At 56.0% G+C, this 24,491-nt stretch overlaps 1 protein-coding gene across 2 annotated transcripts in view; it reads right to left on the bottom strand.

Moving 5' to 3' along the window:
• Positions 1–24,235, bottom strand: part of MYH14 (myosin heavy chain 14) — a 91,893-nt gene extending 67,658 nt beyond the window's left edge. Inside the window, exons 1-10 of one of the 2 annotated variants that reach the window (XM_030299282.1) lie at positions 24,116–24,235; positions 20,534–20,944; positions 15,040–15,196; positions 10,880–10,907; positions 10,648–10,750; positions 9,997–10,017; positions 8,622–8,714; positions 7,696–7,759; positions 5,210–5,308; positions 4,417–4,557 (exon numbers count right to left, since the gene is read on the bottom strand). In XM_030299282.1, the coding sequence (XP_030155142.1) occupies positions 4,417–4,557; positions 5,210–5,308; positions 7,696–7,759; positions 8,622–8,714; positions 9,997–10,017; positions 10,648–10,750; positions 10,880–10,907; positions 15,040–15,196; positions 20,534–20,941 (1,114 nt within the window). In that variant the 5' untranslated portion in view covers positions 20,942–20,944; positions 24,116–24,235. The remainder of the gene's footprint in view (positions 1–4,416; positions 4,558–5,209; positions 5,309–7,695; positions 7,760–8,621; positions 8,715–9,996; positions 10,018–10,647; positions 10,751–10,879; positions 10,908–15,039; positions 15,197–20,533; positions 20,945–24,115) is intronic. The other variant, XM_030299283.1, reaches the window with a different exon arrangement.
• Between the last annotated feature and the right edge of the window lie 256 nt (positions 24,236–24,491).

The following is a 24,491-nucleotide window of genomic DNA, read 5'->3' as shown; positions in this document are numbered from 1 at the left end:
CACCAGGGCTTTGCCTCAGACCCTCCCATCTATGCCTGGTTAACTCCTGCCAGGTCATCAGTGCTCAGCCGAGGGCCGTCTCCTCCAGAGGCTGCCCTGACCCTCCCCCGACCGTGACGGAACCCTGTGACATGTGGTCCCTGCTCCATGCACCTTCTATTGGTCACCCTTCCCCCCCTCTATGGGCTCAACTCTAATCCGTTTGTGTAAACGGACGCTTCTAGGTCTGAGCATTCCACGGGTCAGGGGCTCGTTCTGTCTTGGCCACTGTGAGTTTCGCCCAGTGCCTACAGATGACTGGCCCACAAACCCCTTCGCCGTTGGATGACTCACTCTATTAATGAATAAATGGCAAAAAGTTAACTAGTGGGGGATACATTACTGGATGTGGGAGTTTGCAGTGTGGCCTTGGACAAGCTGGGTGACCTCGTGGGCCTCAGTTTCCCAAGCTGGGCAGTGAGAGGAGCTGGGTTCAGAGATCTCTGGTTCTGCCCGCCTGGGGTCCGGGGGCACTGGGCAGTCGGGGGACAGCCCAGAGCCCTGGCAGTTCTGGGAGTCTCCCCTGGGGACAGCGGCGCACCTCCCAGAAGATAAATAAACCAGGACATCTCCCTTATGGACCCACAATAGCATCATCACCTAAAAACTGAATGATCGTTCATTCCTTAACATCAGCCCGGACCCAGCCCGGACTTAAGTCCCCCGCAGTGGCCTTTAAAATGGCCTCTGACAGTTGACTTAGGAACTTGCACCGGGGCCAAGCGCCCGGGTGAATCTGACACCCGAGAAGTTGGCAGTTAGCTCTTGCTGGTGACCTCGGACCAGCCGATGGCAAGGAAGCCCAGGCCAGCGGGGGCAGGGGCGTGGGGCCGGTGACGCCCAGTCCTGCTCACAGGAGCCAGGACCCAAGTGCCAGGTTCTCTGCTCAACCACTGGAAGTGTCATTCATGGTGCCTGCCTGGACTGGTCCCCAGTGCTCTCCGCCCCGGGCTTCCCACTGGCGACCACCTTCCCAGAGATGGTCCGGAAAGCTTCCCAGAGGTGCCCACCCGCCTCCCTAAAACCAGATCGCGGGCTGGCTGTGGGGTCCGACCCAGGTCCCACCACCTCCTCGTCCACTGGGGTGAGTCCCAGGGAAGGCACCCCACCTCCCTGGACCTCGGTCACCTCTTCTGTCAGAAGGAGTCTACGAAAAGGTGACTGGCCGACTCCACTCCTTGTCAATAAAATGCTAAAGAGGGGCGCCTGGGTGGCGCAGTCAGTTAAGCGTCCGACTTCAGCCAGGTCACGATCTCGCGCTCCGTGAGTTCGAGCCCCGCGTCGGGCTCTGGGCTGATGGCTCAGAGCCTGGAGCCTGTTTCCGATTCTGTGTCTCCCTCTCTCTCTGCCCCTCCCCCGTTCATGCTCTGTCTCTCTCTGTCCCAAAAATAAATAAAAAACGTTGAAAAAAAAAATTAAAAAAAAAAAAATGCTAAAGAAAACGACGACGAGACCCCATCCACCTGCCACACCAGCGAAAACCCAAAAGCTTACGACGGCGGTTGCTGGCACGCACCCAGGGGACACAGCACTCTGGGAACACCGTGGGTGGGGATGGAAACTAGCGCCACCTTCTGGGCGGCGATGAAGTGGAGTCTCCACAATTGAAAAAACACTCGGGGCGCCTGGGTGGCTCGGTCAGTTAAGCGTCCGACTTCGACTCAGGTCACGATCTCGCGGTCCGTGAGTTCGAGCCCCGTGTCGGGCTCCGTGCTGATAGCTCAGAGCCTGGAGCCTGCTTCCGATTCTGTGTCTCCCTCTCTCTCTGCCCCTCCCCTGTTCATGCTCTGTCTCTGTCTCAAAAATAAATAAACGTCAAAAAAAATTTTTTTAAAAAGAATCCTAGTCCATTTAAACAACGAAACTTCATGCAGCCCCCCCCAACTCACAACTGAAGTCTACCTATACATACAAAACCAGAATTATTGCTAAAATATACTGTCTGCTGGGAAAAGTGGGGCACAAAGCACATTAGCAGAGGGGAGATGAGCTGAGTCCTTAACCGCAATGCCACCCCCGGTGTGCCAGGTGCCTTTCACCTGTTTGTTGTTGTATCTGGGATGGTCCTGGGCAGAAGGTCAAGGAGATGCGGTCCCCCTGCGGCAGCAACTACAGAGGAACTTTTAAATGCAGCAGCGGGGCATTTAAACTGGCTGGGGGGCTCAGCCAGTTAAGCGCCTGACTCTTCAACTCGGCTCAGGTCATGATCTCACGGTTCGTGGGATCGAGCCCCAGATTGGGCTCTGCGCACTGACCACCAGGAGCCTGCTTGGGATCTTCTCTCTCCTTCTCCCTCTGCCCCCCCCCCGCCCACTCTCTCTAAATAAATAAATATGTAAACTTTAAAAAATGCAGTAGAGAAATATCTTAACGTTTTTGTCCCTGGTACGGCTGAACATCAGCCCAGGGGCTAGGAAATGCCTCCTTTTATAGAAAAGTAACACGTGTCTTTTCGTAGCTGTCTAAAATATTTCTTCCCAGCTTTCTGCATCCTGAACAGTGGGAGGGAATCTAGGGTTCAGGGCACCTCAGGAGACGTGGGTTTCCTCACCGCGACCTTTGGCACATTCAGATTATGTCACCACGTGCCTACGCACTTCAAAAGTTTTGTTTTTCCGAATTGCAAAAATCGGGGGCACCTCCGTGGCACAGTCAGTTAAGCGTCTGACTCTTGATTCCAGCTCTGGGCATGATCTCACGGTTCGTGAGTTCGAGCCCCACGTCAGGCTCTGTGCTGATAGTGTGGGAGCTTCTTGGGATTCTCTCTCTCTTCCTCTCTCTCTCTCTCTCTCTCTCTCTCTCTCTCTCTCTCTCTCTCCCCAAATAAATAAATACATTTTTTAAAAGTTAAAAAAAATAAATAAATAAATAAAAAATAAAGGAAAAGAATTGCCCACACCCAGGGCACAGCAGGGCGGCTGCTCCCAGGGTTACTTGAGGCAACCTGTGTCAGAGGCCAGGCCCCCCTGTGGCTTCCATCTGAATTTGTTTGCCAGCTGCCCGGGCGACTCTCAGGCAGGCGGAGGAAGTTACACAACCAAGGTTGGGAAATCCAGCAAGGAAGGCCTGAGACCCTGTGTCAATACGCCCCAGGAGGCCGGCCAGTTTGCAGCCTGGGTAGACAGGCAAGCTGGCGCTGGGTTTCCAGCCCTCCCAGCTGGCCCTGGAGCCAACAATAGCTCCCTGGGCCTCCCGCAGTGCTGGAGGCCAGAGGAGAAAGGGACGCGGCCCCTCCACTCAACCCTAGACCTCAAAGTTCACACGAACAATGAAAAGTCAGGCAGTCGCAGAAGGACTGAGGTCCACCTATATGCACTTATGGGCTGAATCGTGCCTGTTCCCCTACAGATAGGCTGACGTCCTAACCCCCAGGACCTCTCAGAATGTGACCTTATACGGGTACTGACTCAAGCAGATATAATTAAAGTCCAGATGAGATCGCAGTGGGGCAGGGTGGCCCCTGATCCAACACGACAGGTGTCTTTATAAACGGGGGAATCTGAACACACAGATGTGCACATGGGCAGAAGCCACGTGATGATGAAGGCAGAGATCGGGTGATGCTCCTATGTGCCAAGGAACACCGAAGACTGCCAGGAAACCACCAGAATCTGGGAGGGAGGCAGTGAACAAACAGATCCTCCCAGGACCAGGCGGCCCTGCCATCATCTCGATCTCGGACTGCTGGCCTCCAGAACCAGGAGACCAGCGGCTTCCGCTGTTTAAGGCGCTCGGGTTGTGCTTTGTCACAACAGCCCTAGCAAACAAATACAGTACCTCGGGGTGCCTGGGTGGCTCAGTCGGTCGAGCGGTCGAGCGTCTGACTCTTGATTTCACCTCAGGTCATGATCTCACGGCTCATGAGATCGAGCCCCGCGTCGGGCTCTGCGCTTGAGAGCACAGAGCCTGCTTGGGATTCTCTCTCTGCCCCTTCCCTGCTCATTCGCTCTCTCTCTCTCTCTCCCAAAACAAATAAATAAACATTAAAAAAAAAAAAGAAAGAAAAAGAAATTGGCCGCCCCAGCAACTCAGGCGGGTCTGTGGTTTTGCCGTAGCTTGCTTGTCCCCAGTTACGGTTCTCTGCTGTTCCCAAATCAATCCATTTTGTTAGCAACTGAGCCAACAGCTTTATTTTTGGGGTTAACACCCTGGGAACACCGGTCCTCACTCTCTCAGCTCCTCGGGCCTTTGCTCAGAGGCCACCGTCGCTGTGTCCCCTTCCCGATCCCCTCCTTAAAGCTACACCTCCTCCCTCCTCCAGCCTCCGCCCCCCCGCCCCTGGTTCTTTTTCCCAACCCGGGACTGACTGTCCAGGTTCCCCGCCTGCCCATGCGGCGCCCCAGCCCCACCTGCAGCTGGGGTTTGGGGCTCACTCACAGGTGATTTCCTCCGGGGTGAATCCCAGGACCCTCAGCGACTCCAGAGTCTCGTGGAAGAGTTCCCGCTCCTGGCCGGGAGGGGACGACGACCCGTTGGTCAGGAAGCGGTAGTGGGAGCAAGGCTCCAGGAGAAGGTCAGCTGCAGGGTGTCATGAGTGGAGGCCTAAGGTCAGGGGCGAGCTGTGGAGTCAGACTCACCTCCCAATGGCCACCCCCGGGGCAAGCGTCGCTTCCCCACCGGGGACCTCAGTCTCCTCCTGTCCAATGAGTGAGGACCCTTCCCTCACGGTGGAGGGCACGCTTAGCACACATCAGACCCTTTCGTCTTCCCTCCTTCCAGAGACACTGTCCAGTCCCGTAACTGCCCAGGGCAGGCAGGGGCTGCAGAAGCAATGAGGCGGCGGGGGCCTGAGTTAGCGGAAGCCGTGGGACAGTGGGGTTGGCAGCAGAAGGCACGTGGGTCCTGGAGCCTGACAGAGGGGGGCCGGGAGGCAGCCAAGGCTACGGGCGAAGGAGCCAGCCTGAGAAGGAGCCTCGGGACAGTGGGGACCACTGTAAATGGGAGCCCCGGACTTTCTTCAGCCAGAGCGTGGGAGGAGCAAAGAGGAGACAGGGGGGAGCTCAGGCAGGAGGCGGCGTAGAGGGGACCCGTATCCACCGCCCAGCAGGAGCCTGACCTCAAGCAGGCGCCTGGCAAATTCTAGCGCCTCCCGTTTCCTCCTCCAGGGGCCCAAGGAAGCCAGACGCCCACCCGGGGCTCCCTCCCACGCCCCGTGAGCCCCTGCACTGACCCTTGAGCTGCTCTCCCGCGCCTCCCAGCAGCTGGTAGAAGATGTGGAAGCTGCACTCGTCCTTGGCTTGGCGGATGGCCCTCGACTTCTCCAGCAGGTCTGGGCGGCCAGGAGTCAAGTGCCACAGGGAAAGGGTGGTGACGGGCGGGGAGGCGAGCCCACACGGTGCCCTCGACCCACGCCGCTCCCCACTGCTCTCCTGTGAAACCGTGGAGCTGTTCACAGCCCAGGCCAGCGTCCTTGCCACTAACTGGAAGAGTGGCCTCAGACCGGTCACTCAAACACCGCGCCTTAGTTTCCTCATCTGTGCAACAGGGGGGACGCAACATGCAGGAATGAGCCGCTGCGAGCGCAGGTGCGTTATCGTGCGTCAAACACCCAGAGCGGTGCCTGGCATGTAGTTAACCGCGACCAAGAATCTCTCTGTCCATTGTTTCCCTGCCAGCCTCAGTTTCCCCGTACAGATACGGGGGGCCATCGGCGCCTCCCTTCCAGGAAAGTCACATGGCACGTTCACACACTAAAAATTGGCAAGCCGCCCTAAAGTAAAATCAAACACCTGATAATGCGTTTGCCTCTCTGCGCCTCACGCTCATGGACCGCGAAGCACCTATTTCGAGGGACGGCAGTCACATAAGACCTACCCTGGGGAGCCCTGACCAAGGTCAGCTGCAAACCATTGACCAAAAGCCCGGGGTCGCTAACCTGCTCAAGTAAGAAGGAGATGACCCGGGGAAGGGATCCCCCAAGGCAGGGTAGGGTTGGGGGAGCATGCACCCCAAGCCTCGGTTTCCTTTTCTGTTAAATGGGATGATAGCCATATCTGGCTGGTATGGGTACAGAGAGAGGAGCTGGGATCTCATAGGGTGAGCTCTCAGAGGAGAAACCCTCCAGAAATTCTGGTCGTGCTCAGGGTGCCTGGGTGGCTCGGTCGGTTAAGCATCCAACTCTTGGGTTTCGGCTCAGGTCACGATCTCATGGTTTCACGGGTTCGAGCCCTGCATTGGGCTCTGTGCTGACGGCGTGGAGCCTGCTTGGGACTCTCTCTCTCCCTCTCTCTCTCTGCCCCTCCCCAACTTGCGCTGTCTCTGTCTCTCTCAAAAGAAGTAAATAAACTTAAAAAAAAAATTCTGGTCATGCTAATGCTAGGGCTGAGGGGTCAGGTTGAGCCTGAGACCCACCTGATTGCTGACTGGCCTGGGGGTGGCACCCCCCCCCACCTCACCCCCCATGAACATCAACCCACAGGCTGGTCATTGGCCCCGAGGCAGAGGCAGCCATGCACTAGAGATCTGCCCAGAGGGGGCAGCTGGAACTAGAAGGGGAGTGCGGACAAAGAAAGTTTGTATCTGGAGGTGGGCAGAGAAGACAAATGTCCTTCTCCTCCCCCCACCACCCACCAGGAGCCACGGGGTCAGAGGAGGTACGAGATGGCGGGATGGATGGGGCAGGAAGACCCGGGCACTCTAAGAACCTGCGTAAGCAGGAGCCTCGATGCTGAGGAGCAGTGTGGGCTGCAGGTGCCGGTAGCTCCAGGGGACCCGAGGCCAAAAGCCCCAGGAAGCTCCCAGTAACTCCCATAAGGACATTGCTAATTTATTCCCATCATTGACTCCGAACGATGGCAGCTCGTTCTGGAATGCTTACCATGTGGTGGGTGCCATGCTACTAATTTGACCCCCATTGTCCTACAACCCCTCGAGGGCAGGTTCTATGATCCTTCCCTGTGCACACAGGGGGAAACTGAGGCACAGAGCGGTCAAATAATATACCGTAGGTCCCACGGTTCAAAGTGGCAGAGCCAGGGGCGCCTGGGTGGCGCAGTCGGTTAAGCGTCCGACTTCAGCCGGGTCACGATCTCGCGGTCCGGGAGTTCGAGCCCCGCGTCGGGCTCTGGGCTGATGGCTCGGAGCCTGGAGCCTGTTTCCGATTCTGTGTCTCCCTCTCTCTCTGCCCCTCCCCCGTTCATGCTCTGTCTCTCTCTGTCCCAAAAATAAATAAACGTTGAAAAAAAAAAAAATTCAAAGTGGCAGAGCCAGAATGTGAACCCAGGTCGTTGTGATTTCTTTGCCCCTCCTCTTAAATGCTGCACTCCTGGAGCTCCCCTGTTTGATCGACACCTCACATGCGTTGTCGCATCTTGTGCATCGTGTGTGACTCCACGGGGAGGAGACTCTGCCCTGGTCCCCCCCACACTTGCCCCAAGCACCTTCTCCCTTTGCTGGCTGTGCCCTGTGTCCTCTCTCTGCGGCAAAGCCGCGGCCACCCCATCGCCCCTGCCCTCCTCCCTCCATGGGGAGGCGCTGCACCTACGCCTACCCAAGGTTCCTTTCTCTTTCACAGAGGGGGAAACTGAGGCACCGTTTCTGAGCAGCGAGGAGCCAGGCTTCCCAGTGTGTGTGAACACCTGCTTCCTGCAAGCAGGGAGATCCCAAGGGCCACCCTCCCCGGCCGCCAGGTGCCCCTCGGGGGCTATGAGAGGATACAGGTCTCGATGTTGGCGCCCACGATGTACCCGGCCACGTCAAAGTTGATGCGGATGAATTTGCCCTGGGAAGGAAGGGGTTGGGAGTTAGCTGAGGGTCCTCCTGCCCCCCCTGAGGACCTGAACAGCACCCCTAACCCACACTCACCCCTCCCAGAACTAGGGCGGCATCTCAACTTTCTTTCTCCCTCCTCCTGAACCCCATCCCAATCATGAGGTCCCAACCAGGGGGTCCCTGGGGAAGCTAAGGTCCAGGCCCCTTTGACTGCTTTCCTCAGGCCCCAGCCCCCTCCTCCCTCAGACCCAGGAGTCCTGCCCCAGCCCCCTCCTCCCTCAGACCCTGGAGTCCTGACCCCCAGCCCCTCCTCCCTCAAACCCTGGAGTCCTGGCCCCCAGCCCCTCCTCCCTCAGACCCTGGAGTCCTGACCCCCAGCCCCTCCTCCCTCAGACCAGGAGTCCAAGCCCCCAGCCCCTCCTCCCTCAGACCCAGGAGTCCTGGCCCCCAGCCCCTCCCCCAGACCCAGGGGTCCAGGCCCTCAGCCCCCTCCTTCCTCAGACCCAGGAGTCCTGCCCCCAGCCCCCTCCTCCCTCGGACCCAGAAGTCCTGCTCCCAGCCCCTCCTCCCTCAGACCCAAGGGTCCTGCCCCAGCCCCCTCCTGCCTCAGATCCTGGAGTTCTGCCCCCAGCCTCCTCCTCCCTCAGACCCAGGAGTCCAGGCCCCCAGCCCCTCCTCCCTCAGACCCAGCAGTCCAGTCCCTGGCTCCTCCCTCAGACCTAGGAGTCTAGTTCCCGGCACCCTCCTCCCTCAGCCAGTCCACACCATCTTCCTTCCCCTTTACCACCCCCTACACTCCTACCTCCCATCTCACTGACCCTGCAGCCAACTTGCGGCCTCCCTTCCCCCCACCCCCCGCCCCAGGCACTCACAAATCGGGAAGAGTTGTCATTCTTCACTGTCTTGGCATTGCCGAAGGCCTCTAGGATGGGGTTGGCCTGAAGAAGCTGGCGCTCCAGCTCACCCTGCGGACATGGGAGACAGCAGGTCAGTGAGGACCGCCAGGGGTGGGGGGGGGGGGGCTGGCCCAGCTGTGGGGGAGGGGTCTGTGCTGCAACTGGCTGGGGCCTGCTTTCCCGGTTGTTAAGGGAACAGGGAGAAACTCCAAGATACAAGGAGAAGTGGAAACATCACAAAACATAACGAAAGCCAGCTGCGGATCACAACGTGATCCCTTGAGAGGGACGCCTGAGGGGCTCAGTCGGTTAAGCGTCTGACTTTGGCTCAGGTCATGACCTCGAAGTTCCGGAGTTCGAGCCCCACATCGGGCTCTGTGCTGACAGCTCAGAGCCTGGAGCCTGCTTCGGATTCTCTGTCTCCCTCTCTCTCTGCCCCTCCCCTACTCGTGCTCTGTGTCTCTGTCTCTCAAAAATAAATAAACATTAAAAATTAAAAAAAAAATCTAGGGGCGCCCGGTTGGTTCGGTCGGATAAGCATCCGACTCTCAGTTTCAGCCCAGGTCATGGTCTTATGGTTTTCATGAGTTCGAGCCCCGCATCAGGCTGTGTGCTAACAGCAAGGAGCCTGCCTGGGATGCTCTCTCTTCCTCTCTCTCTGCCCGTCCCGCGCTCACTGTCTCTCTCTCTCAAAATAAATAAGAATTTTTTGGGGCGCCTGGGTGGCTCAGTTGGTTGGGCGTCTGACTTCAGCTCAGGTCACGATCTCACGGTCTGTGAGTTCGAGCCCCGCATCGGGCTCTGTGCTGACCGCTCAGAGCCTGGAGCCTGTTTCCGATTCTGTGTCTCCCTCTCTCTCTGACCCTCCCCCGTTCATGCTCTGTCTCTCTCTCTGTCTCAAAAATAAATAAACGTTAAAAAAATTTTTTTTTTAGTAAATAAATAAATAAGAATTAAAAAAAAAAAAAGATCTGTACTATCAATACGACGTGCTTCAAAGTCTGGCACATAGTAGGCATTCAAGAGGCGGTAGGTCCCTTCTACCATTCAGGTCTGACTCTGAACATTCGAAAGAATTTTGACATCAACAAGCTGCGTGGGCCATGGTAGGGCCATACCACACGGTAGCATGGAACCCGGTGTGTGCCCCACAACAGCAGTGGGGAGCCCCGCATGTACACAGTGGGGCTGCATTTAGTGACGGCACACGGCCGGGCACGCACATGGAAACAGGAGCACGGCTCCCCGGTGGCCGGCGATGCCCTGGACCTGTCTGCAGGGAGGACGTGGGTGGGGCTGACCTGGGGGCGGGGCACGAGGGCAGGACTTGAGGCGACTCCCGGCTACTCACATAAGACACGGTGATGGCAGCCTGAGGAAGCCACGGGACACGAGACACGGACCAGGACACAGACCGGGACGCGGCACATGGAACGTGGACAGACACACAGGTGAACCGGAGGTCCCGGGTGGCGGGCAGGGTGGGGAGAGATGTGAGGGGCTGCCAAACTGGGCACGTGGGGTCGGGTGGCCCGGGTTCGAATCCTCTCTAGCCCCTTCCTGGGAGTGTGACCTCCGGCGACCAAGGCACCCCAGCCTCGCCCTCGGTTCCTCCTCTTTCACTCAGGAAAACGACACCCACTCACTGGAGCGTTGGGTTAACGTAAGAAGAGAGACGGGCACTACGTAGACGCTCCCTGCTGAAGTACACTGAGGACTGCAGGTGCTCAGATCAGGCCCGACACGCAGTAGGTGCTCAAGACCGTCAGCGCCTACCACGTGCTGCGTGCCGCTCCAAGGGCTAAGGGGGTCAAGATCTGGCCCTCGAATTTCCGTTTCCAGGCACACAGGACGCGCGCAGGCAGCACGAGCAGCCGGTTGAAGGCTCACAGCTGTGGCCCTCCACACGGGAGGCAGGGGATCACGGGGACAGCAGAGCCTGGGATGGAGGGGGCACTGCTGGTGGCAGGGTCCAGAGCGGGTCCCAAGGCAGGTAACTCACCGGTACGCCTGGCTCCTTCCTGCCCTTTGGGGATGATGCCACGTGGGCGAGGTACTGGATGACCTTCTTGGTGTTTTCTGTCTTCCCGGCCCCGGACTCCCCACTATGGGGGAGAACACAAGGGGGAAGCAAAAGGGTGGACCGTGGTGCCAGGTAAGACCTGCCCATTCCAAGCAGAGCCACACCCAGCCAGGACCCTGCCTCCTCCAGGAAGTCCTCCAGGATTACTCACGTGCAGAGAATGGACTGATCTTCACGATCTGGAAGAGATAGAGGGGGACAGGTCACCTGGAGGGTCTCGTCTCTCTGGTGAGACTTTGGTCCCTTATACCAAACCCTTTTCAAAGGGGGTAAGGAAGCCTTTTGCCCCCAAAAAGGGTTTAAAAAAATTTTTTTTAATGTTTATTTATTTTTGAGAGAGAGAGAGAGAGAGAGAGAGCACGCAAGCAGGGGAGGGGCAGGGAGAGAGGGAGACACAGAATCCGAACCAGGCTCCGGGCTCTGAGCCATCAGCCCAGAGCCCGACGTGGGGCTCGAACCCAGGGACTGCGAGATCATGACCTGAGCCAAAGTCGGGTGCTCAACCGACTGAGCCACCCAGGCGCCCCGCCCCCAAGAAGGGCTTTGGTGTGTGACACTCCTGGATTCTAATACCCCAGCCCAACTCAGCCTCTTGCCTGCTATGTGATGCTGGCAAAGTAGCTATCCCTCTCTCAGCCTCAGTTTCCTGACCTATAAAAGGGAGCCAACGAACTCCAACCGGAAAGAATGTCATTCCTTCAACAAACTTCAATTTGAGCCCCTGCGTGTGCCTTTGATATCCAATAGGCCACAACACAGCAGCGACTCCCCCAGCGCTCACCCTGCGTCTGACACCACCCTTCAAGAAACGTGCACTACCTACTGAGTGCCAGCCGCCTACGACAGTGGGAACTGGCAAGGTCCCTGCCCCCTCACAGAGCTTCTGCTTGAGTGGGGACAGGAAGCACATAAAGTAAAGCCGAAGGTGATCTGACTGGTTAGTAATGCCCGCAGATATCCTTGATTGTCACAACCGGGAATCCTGTCAAGCACCCTACAATGCGTGAGACACCCCTATGTAAGGAATCACCCAGCCCCAAATGCCAATAGGGTGAGGAATAAGAAACCCTGGTGTAATGAAGTGACTGAGGGGTAGAGAGCCAGGAAGGCTTCCCCGAAGAGGTGGTGTTTCAGCTCAGCCCTACAGGACGAGGAAGTAGGGCAAGAGCATTCCAGGCAGAGGACACAGCCAGTGCAAAGGCCCTGTGGTGGGACCAAGCTGGAGATGTCTGAGAGACAGAAAGGAGGCCAGTGAGGCCGGGGGACAGGACAGAGCTGGAGATAGGTGCAGAGGGGTTTGGAGGCCATGGTTAAAGGCTCTGAATGGGGGGGTGGCGCCTGGGTGGCTCAGTCGGTTAGGCATCCGACTCTTGGGTTTCAGCTCAGGTCATAATCTCACAGTTCATGAGTCTGAGCCCCACGTCAGACTCCACGCTGACAGTGTGGGGTCTGCTTGGGATTTATTCTCTCTTTCTTTCTCTCTCTCTCTCTGCCCTTCCCCTGCTCACACTCATTCTCTCTCTCAAAATAGATAAGTAAACTGAAAAGAAAAAAAAAAAGATCTGGATGGTTTTTAAGCAGGACAGGAGGCCTCTACGTGGTTTTCAGCCAGAGGGAGAGCTGCATTCAGCCTGGTTTGGCAGCCACACGGACGTGGGTTCAAGGTCCAGCCTCCCCTCTGCCTAGTAACTCCGAGGTGCTCTGTGCCTCAGTTTCCCCATCTCAAAGACGGGGCTCAAATCTGCCCTGACGTCACAGGGCTGTAGTCAGAACTCAGAGAGAACGTCCAAAAAGTTTCTACATACTAGCTGGTATAGAGTGCTGCTTTGTGGCCTGTTTTGTGTCCAGGGCTGAGCCCCGGGGCCCGGGATCTCGCTCTCACGTCTTTGACTCTCACACACCCAGCACGAATTGTAGTTTGTTGAGCGAACCACGTTCTATTCAGCTGAGGTTTATCGTCTCCATTTTACAGGTGAGGAAACAGATTCAGAGACGGGGAGCCACTCTGCCAGGGTCACACAGCAAGCAAGGGGCTGAGTTGGGGTGCGGCATCGGAACCCAGGCGGGTCACACGTTAACACCCACAGCACCCAGCCCAGGAGGAGGATGCGACACACAGCGTGACTTACAGGGAGGCGGAGGTTGGGGGCCCTCAGTTCAAGTCCCATCCCAGACACCCACCCACCACTGGACCGTAGGCAATGACCGCACCGCTCTGTGCCTCAGTTTCCCCATCTGGAAAGCAGGGATAATGAGCACACCTACGTCATGGGGTTGCTGTGAGATTTAAACCTGTTGATTCACGAAAGGTGCCTAGCACAGAGTAGCCACTCACCCTTACTTTATTGTATGTTGATTTATTCCAGAGACGTGATAACTAATATGTAATAAAGGCTAAAAATTATTTTAAAAAGAAACGTAGAACCAATTAGGTGACATAACGAAAGGCGATCAGCGCTCCCGATGATTACCTAGAAATTTATAATGTGAATACAAGAACATCGCATACGGATGCGTTCTATCGCATAATGCAGGCATGTGATATATCGGATATTACACCAGTGGGTCTCAAACTTGGCTCCGGCATCAGAATCCCCAGAAGGAGCCCAGGAATCTTGTGCCAACACTGACCGCTGAGCCTCACCCCGAGAGTTTCTCTGCCTTAGCAGGTCTGGAGTGGGGCCCAAGTTGGCAGGTCTGACAAGTGCCCAGGTGATGCTGATGCTGGTGGTGAGGGCACCACACTCCGAGAACCACTGCGTTACATAATACAAATGCGGTATTATAACACACGATAGAACGATGGCATGTAATAAATGATATAAGATACACAAGTGATATAAGGATATAAATGGTGTAAGTATATAGGTACCATATAAATATCCTGCTGCATACTATTATACGTCAGTGAGACATACATTTTAAAATAGTGAATGTGCTTTATATAAACCAAATAGTTATTCAAATAAACTTACAATAAATACATAATGGTTACATTACGTATAAGACATGTGAATTATGTAATTTTGCCTGGACATCTTTTTTTTTCATTTTTAAAAATATTTTCTAGGGGCGCCTGGGTGGCTCAGTCGGTTGGGCGTCCGACTTCGGCTCAGGTCATGATCTCACGGTCCGTGAGTTCGAGCCCCGCGTCGGGCTCTGTACTGACAGCTCAGAGCCTGGAGCCTGTTTCCGATTCTGTGTCTCCCTCTCTCTGCCCCTCCCCCGTTCATGCTCTGTCTCTCTCTGTCTCAAAAATAAATAAACGTTATGGGGCGCCTGGGTGGCGCAGTCGGTTAAGCGTCCGACTTCAGCCAGGTCGCGATCTCGCGGTCCGTGAGTTCGAGCCCCGCGTCGGGCTCTGGGCTGATGGCTCAGAGCCTGGAGCCTGTTTCTGATTCTGTGTCTCCCTCTCTCTCTGCCCCTCCCCTGTTCATGCTCTGTCTCTCTCTGTCCCAAAAATAAATAAACGTTGAAAAAAAAATTAAAAAAATAAATAAATAAAAAAAATAATAATAAATAAACGTTAAAAAAAATTTTTTTTCCTAAGGCGCCTGGGTGGCTCAGTCAGTTAAGCATCCCACTTCGGCTCAGGTCACAATCTCCCAGCTCATAAGTTCGAGCCCCGCGTCGGGCTCTGTGCTGATGGCTCGGAACCTGGAGCCTGCCTCGGATTCTGTATCCTCCTCTCTCTCTACCCTTCCCCTGCTCGTGCTTTCTCTCGCTCTCTCAAAAATAAATAAAACATTAAAAATTTTTTAAAAATTTTGTAAATGTCTTACTTACTTTTGAAAGAGAGAGAGACAGAGCATAAGCAGGGGAGGGACAGAGAGAGAGAGAGGGAGACACAGGATCCGAAGCAGGCTCAGAACTCGTGAACCATGAGATCATGACCTGAGCTGAAGTCAGACGCTTAACCGAGTCACCCCTGTGCCCCTGCCTGGACATCTTTGTGCAACCTGACCAGCTGTACACAGCAACCCCATGTTGCCCATCATCTATGGGACTGGCATTAATTCCGTGGCAACGCAGACCATGTCCACGACATAAGCGTTGAATGAATGAACACCAAGAACCGCTGTCTCAAGAGGAAATGTTGCAGAGGCCTGGGTGAGCGAACACAGAGACAAACAAAAAGGGGGCCTGTCTGGTAGGACCAGAACTTGCCCGCTGAGCCCTCCATTTGTGTTTCCTCCTGCCCCACAAAGAAGCCTCACAGAGTCTGAAATTCTTAACCTGTCATCTTATTCTGACCCCCAGACCAGCCCCCCCTTGGAAAGACATGCCCAGCAGTCCCAGCCCCACACTCACCCTGGAGCATGCTTCGGTAGGCCCCCTCTGTCACCGCATACACGTGGGGTGGGACTTCATGGCGCTTCTTGCCCCGGTACATCTCCACAATGGCCTCCGTATAGATGGGAAGTTGCTTGTATGGATTGATGACCACACAGAAAAGGCCAGAGTACGTCTGCAATGGGCAAGAAAGGAGAGGGCTTCAGCTGCCTGCCTGAGGCCCAGAGGGCAGCATGGGACTGCCATGTGCGGTTGGGCACGTCGTGCACTGCACGAGGATATCCATCAGAGGGGTTGCCAGTCACACCAGGAGAACGTAGACTCGAACTTTTGTTACAGAGACCTCCAGGCTGATGGCAGAAGAGGATCTTTCCAAATGGCACAAAAGTGCTGTATGGATGATTCACCGTGAGAGAGAGTGTGGCCTTTACAGCCAGCCAGACTTGGCTCACAGCCCATCACCGCCTGGACGCACACACACAGAAAGCGACCACGTGCCAGCTCACGTGCACCACCCTATATAATGGCGGGAGACTGAAAACGACCTGCCTTCATGTTCTTTTTTTTTAACTAACTTATTTAAGTCATCTCTACCCCCGACTTGGGGCTCACACCCATGATCCCGAGATCAAGAGCTGCAGGTGCGTCCAGCTGACCCAGCATGCGTGTTCTTTCGATGGATTCCTAGGACGCTCTCGGTGTACAGATGGAGAATTCTCTCCAAAACATTATCGAATAAAGAAAACAAGGTGAGCGCTGTTTGCACTGAAAGAGGCAAAAGAGGAATAATTTGGATGTCTTTGTGCGCACGGGCATGAAACAGCCTCAGAAGCCATCACAGTCTCTGCAGCTGAAACAGGACAGGGACAAGTCTGCGGTTTCTACTGAAAACAGACTCACAGGGCCTCGTACGCGACAGCCTTTGAGGTACACTCCCATCGGGGTTTGGAAATGCTAAGCGTCAGGTTTCAAGGTGCGTGGAAATAAAGCTGCAAATGATTTTTTCTTGCGTCCAAGTTTACGGACGCCCCGAATTCGTCGTCACACCCGTGGGGGCCTGGGGTTCAGGGCCCCGTTGACGGGCTAAGAGCTTTTCCAGCTCACACAGAGCATCTGGTAGACGGGAGGCACTGAGGGCACAGAGAGGCGACAGGATGGCCAGAGAGCTGCCTGGCCACCTAGCTAGACCGACCCGGAGAGCTAGCCGGCGAAGCTAGCCGGAGCTGCCCACAAAATTAGCCAGACAGTTAGCTGCTCGGGGACCCGGCTAGTTAACTATTAAGCTGCTCAGCTACTCAGCCAGCTAGCCAGCTACTTAGCTGGTTGGTACAAGGACTGCTTTAAGCTCAGACAGCTCCAGCTTCTCAGGGTGTGGCCACCACAGGCTGGCCCAGCTCCCCGGTGCCAACCTTTTAATGGTGGGAGGGTGGGTGGCCGGGCCGGGAGCAGAACAACCGGTTTGCTGGGTGTCTGCCCTCCCTGCCTTGAGCTCCCCTGTTCGCAGCAGAGGGCGGGGCGGCCGGACCACATTCCCTGGGAGGGTATCTCATGGCTCCTGGCGCCCCGGCCCCCACTCCCGGCTGGCAGAGGAACCCCCTCCCCACGCCACCCATCGGCTCACCGCAGCCCCCTCCTGCCAGCCACACCTCGTTGCCCGGGCGACACCCCTCCACCCCGTGGCAACCCAAGTTGGCTGCCAAGGCCAGGGAGCAAAGGGCAGAGGCTGGGGCATGCAGAGCTGGGGACGCCCGGCAGAAGGGTCTGGAGCCCCGCGGCCCCAGCCCTCGGGGCTCTGAAGCGGACCAGCCCAGCAACTACCCCCCCTGCCCCCCCCCCCCCAGTCTCGGTCTCCTCCCCACCTCATTACAGAGGCTGTGGGGATTAAGGGAGATAATGAATAAAAACCAGCTGGCCCAAGGCGGGGCCCATAAAAGGCACTCCCAACGCAGGTCCGAGACTCTCAGGTTACCCATCCCGCCTGGGAGCTCGGAGCTCGCTCAGACTTCGGAAGCCGAGTCATCCCGGGTTTCCAGCTGCGTGTGGCTGGCACATCAGAGGGATTTGCCCTCTCTGAGCCTCAGTCCCCAGGCCTGGGAAATGGGGCTTTTAACCCTCACCACCTAGAACGATTCTTGTTTTTATTGTCTAATGGTTATTTATTTTGAGAGAGAGAGAGCGAGCGTGCATGCGCGCACCCCAGTGGGGGAGGGGCAGGGAGAAAGAGAGACAGACAGACACGGGGAGAACCGCAAGCAGGCTCTGATGCGGGGCTCGAACTCACGAACCGTGAGATCATGACCTGAGCCGAAACCAAGAGTCAGACGTTTAACCGACTGAGCCACCGGGGCGCCCCCACCACCTAGAAAGATTCGGAGTGAACCGCCACAGCGCATCTTCGGTGCCTCAAGGAGCAGGGAGCACAGCGTGTGCTCCCCACACACAGGTTCCCTTCCCGCCCGAAGCATCCCAGCAAAGGGACTGAGACCCTCAGCGACTCAAAGCCAAATAACGTTACTAGTGGCCGAAACCGGGTTTCTGGCGCCCCAGACACCTCACTCTCCACCGGGCGACACCGCCTTCCCCATCACCGGTCAGCCGCTAAGCAAATATTTACAAAGCGGGGGCCGAAGGCAGGACGGGTGCAGCCCGATGACACCTCTAGCATCTTCTGGCTGGCGCCCTGAGCAAGCGCCTGGAGCTTTCTGGGTCTCACTTTCTCATCACACGAGGACAGGAACAGCACTATTCACATACGGCTGCTGGGAACCATCCACAGGTTCACGTCGCACGAGCGGGGCACAGCAAGGGCCCGGGAGCCCTGTGCGGGCGCAGTACGTTAGCTGCTAACTACTGCCGGGCCGACGGCCTCTCCTCTCCAAGATGTGGGAATAGTTGCTAATTCCTACCTTGCAGCCCTGGGCGGCAGGGGGGGGCCGGGGGGCGGGTCAGCAAGATCACATCAGAAAGTTTAGAACAGGGAAAGCAGGCATTCGCTAAGTGCTAATGATTATTATTAAGGCCCAATTAGCTTCCTGTCTAGTCTTCTGGAATCTTCCATGTCACTTCCATTTGTGAGATCCAGAGCAGAGGTCTCTTTCCCAGGGCTTGCGAGAGCAAGGGAGGACTCAGCAGGGGCCAGTGCGGCCTGGAGAAGGTGCCAACGCCATCCAGGGTCAGACAGCCCTCGATTCAAAGCCCGTGCCCGTCACCACAAGTGGAGGGGCCTGAGCCGCCCACTGGCTCTCACAGCCTCGGTTCCCTCCTTCCTAAACGGGAGTCTGACTTCATAAAAATACTCTGATCTTGGGGCGCCTGGGTGGCTCAGTCGGTTAAGCATCCAACTTCAGCTCAGGTCATGATCTCACGGTCTGTGGGTTCGAGCCCCGCGTTGGGCTCTGTGCCGGCAGCTCAGAGCCTGGAGCCTGCTTCGGATTCTGTGTCTCCCTCTCTCTGACCCTCCCCCATTCATGCTCTGTCTCCCTCTGTCTCAAAAATAAATAAACATTAAAAAAATTTTAAAAAAAACAAACACCTCTGATCTTGTGCTTTGTGACCTTTAACAGGGTGGATATTGGGGCCTCTTTATTTATTTACAATATATAATATCTATACTAAATATATATTATAATATTATAGTATAATATTTATATACGAATATTAATGTTTATAATATTTTGATATATGTCACTCCTGATGTCAATGTCCTTTTATCACTCTCCTTGAAGTTTTGTTTTTGGGGGCATCTAGGTGGCTCAGTCGGTTGAGTGTCCAACTTCAGATCAGGTCATGATCTCACGGTTCGTGGGTTTGAGCCCCACGTCAGGCTCTGTGCTGACAGCTCAGAGCCTAGAACCTGCATCAGATTCTGGGTCTCCCTCTCTCTCTGCCCCTCCCCTGCTGGCGCTTTGTCTCTGTCCTTAAAAATAAATGAATGTAAAAAAAAAAAAATTAAAAAAAGTTTTGTTGTTGTTTTTAATATAAAACCAGCACTGTTCCTTTCGAGGTGTTAGCTAGGAATTTAATGATTTTTCTTGGGGGGGGGGCACCAAGGCGGTGAGACCACAGTCCTGTAAGCAGATGTTTGGAATACCACTCTGGGGCCAGCCGCCTGGGTTCAAATCCCGACCTGACTCCTTCCTATCTAGGTGACCCAGGACCCAAGTCACTTGACATTCCTGAACATCAGGTGATAGCAACAGTCCCCCACCCAGGGGTGTGCTGATAACCCAGTCAGCACTTAGAACAGCACTTGGCACACGGTAAGTGCTCAGTAAATATTTGCTAGCCACCATTATTATTATTTTTCGTTATTATTGTCGACATTCTTTGTCAATCTCTTTAATCCTGTTTGCTCTAATAACGCTCTGACTGCCCATTAGAACCACCCTGGAAGCTTATTAAAGAGACCAACGGCCTTGTTACAGCCCCAGAAAGGCTGATTTACACAGGGGATGGGGCTCAGGTGCTATATTTTCAAAAAATTCCCCACATGATTCTAAGGCAAAGACAGGCTTAAGAACCACTGGCCTACTCCTCCTATCCGCTGTGAAGACGAAATCATGGGAGGTAGGAAATGCTCCATAGTCAACCTCACTATCATCAACACCACCTGTATCTTTTTTCCTCAAGTTTATTTATTTATTCCTGAGAGAGAGAGAGAGAGAGAGACAGTGCAAGCAGGGGAGGGGCAGAGAGAGAGAGAATCCCAAGTAGGCTCTGCGCTGTTCGCACAGAGCCCCATGTGGGACGTGAACTCACGAACTGTGAGATCATGACCTGAGCTAAAACCGAGTCGGATGCTTAACCGACTGAGCCACCCAGACGCCCTCATATTATCTTTATCTTAAGAGGCACCAGAGCAAAGGGATGGAGCCTGGAGCCATGTCTAACTGGGTGACCTTGGTCAAGGGACTTGACCTTTCTGTGCCTCAGTGTGTGTTTGTTTTTTCATCCGTAAAACGGGGACAACATGCTTTATAATTGTGAAAGTGTATGGAGACAATGTACGGAAGAGTGCCTAGTACATGCTTAACAAATGTCAGCTTTTACTGTTATTAAATCTCTCCGGGGCCTCAGTTTCCTTTTAGATAAAAGGGGCTTAATAATAGCCTCTCCTCTGTGCGAAGTGAGAGGGAGTGAATTAACACATGGAAGGCGGTTAGCGCAGAGCCTGACCTGCCGGTTTCCATACGCGGGGGTTGTTATCCATTATTATTACAGACCCACATCCCTTTCTCAAAATCCTCTGGATGTGTTATTTTTGCGAAATCGGAATTTTTTTTTACACTTGAGGAAAACAGTAAAGTGCGGGGCATGTACTGTATAATATTCCGGGCCACCCCCAATGGGGTCGGAGGCAGTTCCGCTGGCCCAGTCAACTGGAATTTGGCAACCGCGCGGGATGCCCATTAGAAATCGCCCGGCGTCAGTCGAGTCCAGTCGGGTGCTGACACCCAGCTCCTCCGCACCCCCCCCCCCCCCGGCACCGCCCTCCCCGCAGGAGGCCACTCACGTAGATGAGGCCCGAGTAGTATCGCTCCCGGAGGTTGTGCAGCACCGAGGCCTCGTTGAGACACGTGAGCTCGGCCATGTCCTCCGCCTTGCTGAACTTGGGCGGGTTCATGCGCTGGATCTGGTCCCGCGGCAGCCGCAGCCGCCGCCCGCTCTCCGCCAGCTCCACCTCGGCCTCCTCCTCGCCCTCGTCCCGCAGCGCCGCCGCCTCGAACCCGTGCAGCTCCGAAGGCACCCACACCAGGCGCCGCGCCGTCCACTCCACCTGCGGCGAGGTGCCCGCGCCCCCGGGCCCGCCACCCACGCCCGGCCCACGGGGCGTGAACAGGTACGGCTGGGCGGCCTCTGGCACGGGGCTGGGCCTGGGGGCCGCCTTCCGCCCAGGCACGGACAAGGTCACCGCGGCCATGGTCTGCAGGGGAGAGAAGAGAGTGGAGTCGGGTGGGGCTCCATCCCCAGCCGGGGCCGCCCCCGCCCCCAGGCCGTCCCCACTGCCTTTCTTCGCCCGACCTCTTTTTACACATCTGCAAAATGGGCCCACAGATCGCCTTTACTAATTCCATTCATTCATTTAATAATTATCTAACAAGCCTGGCTGAGCCAGGCACCATTCAGAGCCTTAGCAAAGGATTCTGCCCACATTAATAACGCCTCTACCTTCCAGCCCTGTGCTGTCTGTCCAGTGTGGGAGCCACTGGGCTCGCCTCCTGGGCACTTAAAATGGAGAATCCAAACGGAGATAGGGTCCTAAGTATAAGACGCACGGCGGATTTCCAAGACGTGGTACCACAAAATAATCGTTAGTATTTTTTATATTTGATGACTGCTATACTGCAATGATAATTATTTTGAATACACTCGGTTAAATAAATACATCATTAATGTCACTTGTTCCTTTTGAGGGTTTCCTCAAAAACTCAAAAGGCTTTTTTGTTTTTAGAGAAAAAGAGAGAGTGCGCAGGGGAGAGAAAGGGAGAGAGAATCTTAAGCAGGCTTCATGCCCAGCGCAGAGCCTGATGCGGGGCTCGATCCCACAACCCTGGGACGATGACCTGAGCTGAAATCAAGAGGCAGACACTCAATCGACTGAGCCACCCAGGTGACCCCCAGTTGGTGTGGTTTTTTTTTTTTTTTTTCATTTTTAATGTGGCAACTAGAAAATACTAAATTACGTATTTGGCCTGTATTGTATTTCTATTGGATAGGGCTGCTCTAATCCCAGGAGGCAGATAAAAAGATAAATAAGTAAATTATATAGTATGTTAAATGTGATAAGTGTCAAGGAGAAAAATAAAGCAGGAAACAGGAGATGTGAGGATTGAGGGGTGCTGCAGTTTTAATTGCCCAGGGAAGGCTTCTCTGATGTGGTATTTGAATAAAGACCTGAGGGAGATGAAGGGATGAGCCATGGGAATGTCAAGAGGTAAAGCATTCCAGGCTGGGAGAAGAGCCAGTGCAAAGGCCCTGAGGCAGGAGTGTGCCTATGTGTCTATGGCATTGTAAGAAGCCAGTGTGGCTGGAGCCGAGTAAACAGGGGGGAGAAGGCAGTAGGGGAGGTAACAAGGGGGACCAAGAGGGCCAGACCGGGTCATGATGAGGACATCAACCTCTTAGGTGTAAGCCCTAGGAAAGTGTCAATCTGATTTCTGTCACGCAGGTTCCCCAACCACCTATGGTCTACCCCACAACTGCAGAACAGACTCAAATCTCATGCTTTAGTAATCCGTGCCCCGCTTCCTGGCAACGCGGCTTCCTTTTCTTTAGGATGGGGAGAGAGGCCCCATTCATTCACTTCTCCATTCACTCAACATTCCCTGAGGCTGTCTGGGGACCCAGAGATGCTTCCCATGGGGCCCTGCCTTAAGGAGCTTCTGCAGCCAGTGTGAGCCATGAGCCGATGAGCCCTGGTGAAGACACTGGGTGAGCCAGAACGTGCTAGACCCCTCCCTGCCCTCAAAGGGCACACAGATCAGCGGTGAATAGACCACAGCAATTCCGGGGCGGTCTAAGCACCAGTCGGGAAAAACACCCTCCCTGTCCCTGAAGACGTCTGCCTCTTCTCTGCCCTGGCGCCACCTCAAACGCCCGCATCACTGCCCCGCCACTCCAGTCACCGCCACTCCAGTCACCGGAATTCACGAGCATTTGTCTCCCCATCTCAGTGTTTCTGCCTCTGCCCATCAGGCCCCCCACCTCCAACATTCCCCTGGAGAAGTCCCTCCAAACGGCCAATTCCTTTTTTTTTTTTTTTTTTGAGAGAGAGAGGAAGATTGCAAGAGTGGGGAAGAGGGGCAGAGGGAGAGAGAGAATCTTAAAGCCATGCTCAGCACGGAGCTCAACACGGGACTCAATCCCACGACCCTGGGATCATGACCTGAGCCCAAATCAGGAGTCGGACGCTCCACCAACTGAGCCACCACCTGGGCGCCCCATCACCCGGAACCCCCCCCCCCACACACACACACACACTCCTCGGGCCTGATGCTCTCAGGCCTCAAACCAAGGGTCCCCACAGTCAAGCAGCGGGGTTCTACCACACTCCACGCCACAGACCCCCCAATTGCCAAGGCTAATCCCGGGCCTCTGGTGAGGCCCTGATCCACCCAGAGCCAAGTCCCATCCCTGGGACTTTGCCCCTACCTTCACCCTACCCCACCCACCCACTGCTCCCTCCCATCTGCGACCTTTGACCAGGAAAGGTTTGGGAGTTTTTGTAATCCTCCAGTCCTAGGCCTCCCCTCCCTACAGCCAGGAGTCTGGGCCCCCAGTCCTTCCTCCCTGGGACCCATGAGCCCGGGGGCCCCTCACCTCACTGCAGCCAGGCTAGAGGTGAGGATGATGGGACATCCAAATTCTGAGCCCCGACAACAGCCCCGGTGAGGCATGCCGGCTGGCCTTGGCTCGGAATGGCCGAGCCCCTCCGGCAGCCCCGCCCTCGTGAGCCGGCAGGAACACCTTTGCCAGGGCTCATTACTGTCACCAAGGCAGGTGCTTTCACCTGCCCTGGGAGGGGCAAAGACTGCTGGGCTGGAAAAGGAAAAGGAGCCAGGTATCCGCCCCTGGGGCAGGGGCTGGGCCCTTGGCATCCAGCCCTCTGACCTCAGCCTAGTGATAGTTTTGGAGTACCCTCATTGCCAGACCCGGAAATCCGGGCCCCCAGCCCTCCTCCCTCAGACCCAGGGGTCCGGGCCCCCAGCCCCCTCCTCCCTCAGACCCAGGGGTCCGGGCCCCCAGCCCCTTCCTCCCCCAGACCCAGGAGTCTGGACTCCCAGCCCCCTCCTCCCACAGACCCAGGAGTCTGGGCCCCAGCAGCTCCCCCCTCAGACCCAGGAATCCGAGCCCCCAGGCCCCTCCTTCCTTAAGACTAGGAGTCCAGGTCCCCAGACTCAGTGCTCCTGGCCCCAGTGCCTTTCTCCCTCAAGATCTAGGAGTCCAGTTCCCAGTGCTGTCCTCACTCAGACCCGGGATTCCTGGCCCCCAACTCCCCTCCTCTGATCCAGGAATCCGAGCGCCCAACCCCCATTTCCCCGAGACCCAAGCGCCCTTGTGGCCGCCCCTTCAACCCCCGGGTCCTCTGGGCTACCTGGGGCCGCCGGCCGGTGCGGGGCCGGTGCGGGAATCAGGAAGATGGGGAGGGGGCACGGGAATCCCCAGGCCGCTTGAGCTCTCAGGTGCAACTACCTCCGCGGTCCAGCGCGGGGCGGGGCCACGTCGCGTCACCCGGAGGGAGCCCGGCTCTGATGTCACCCAGCACCTGCCCGGCTGGGAAGGGGGCGGGTCCTGGAGCTGCAGGGCCTTTCACTGGGGGGGGGGGGGGGGGGGGGGGGGGGGGGGAGGTGGGAGGGAAGAGGAGGCGGAGATGAGATTGTTGCCAGGTGGGCGGCGGCGGCCGCGGCGGCGGCACCGTGCGCCCCTCCTCCTCCTGGCCGGCAAAAGTCAAGGGCCGGTGGGGCGGAGAA

The sequence above is a fragment of the Lynx canadensis genome, chromosome E2 (genome assembly GCF_007474595.2).
Source record: "Lynx canadensis isolate LIC74 chromosome E2, mLynCan4.pri.v2, whole genome shotgun sequence".
Taxonomy (NCBI): Eukaryota; Metazoa; Chordata; class Mammalia; order Carnivora; family Felidae; genus Lynx; species Lynx canadensis.
The sequence above is the reverse complement of the archived record's forward strand: the minus strand, read 5'-3'. Positions and strand labels throughout refer to the sequence as shown.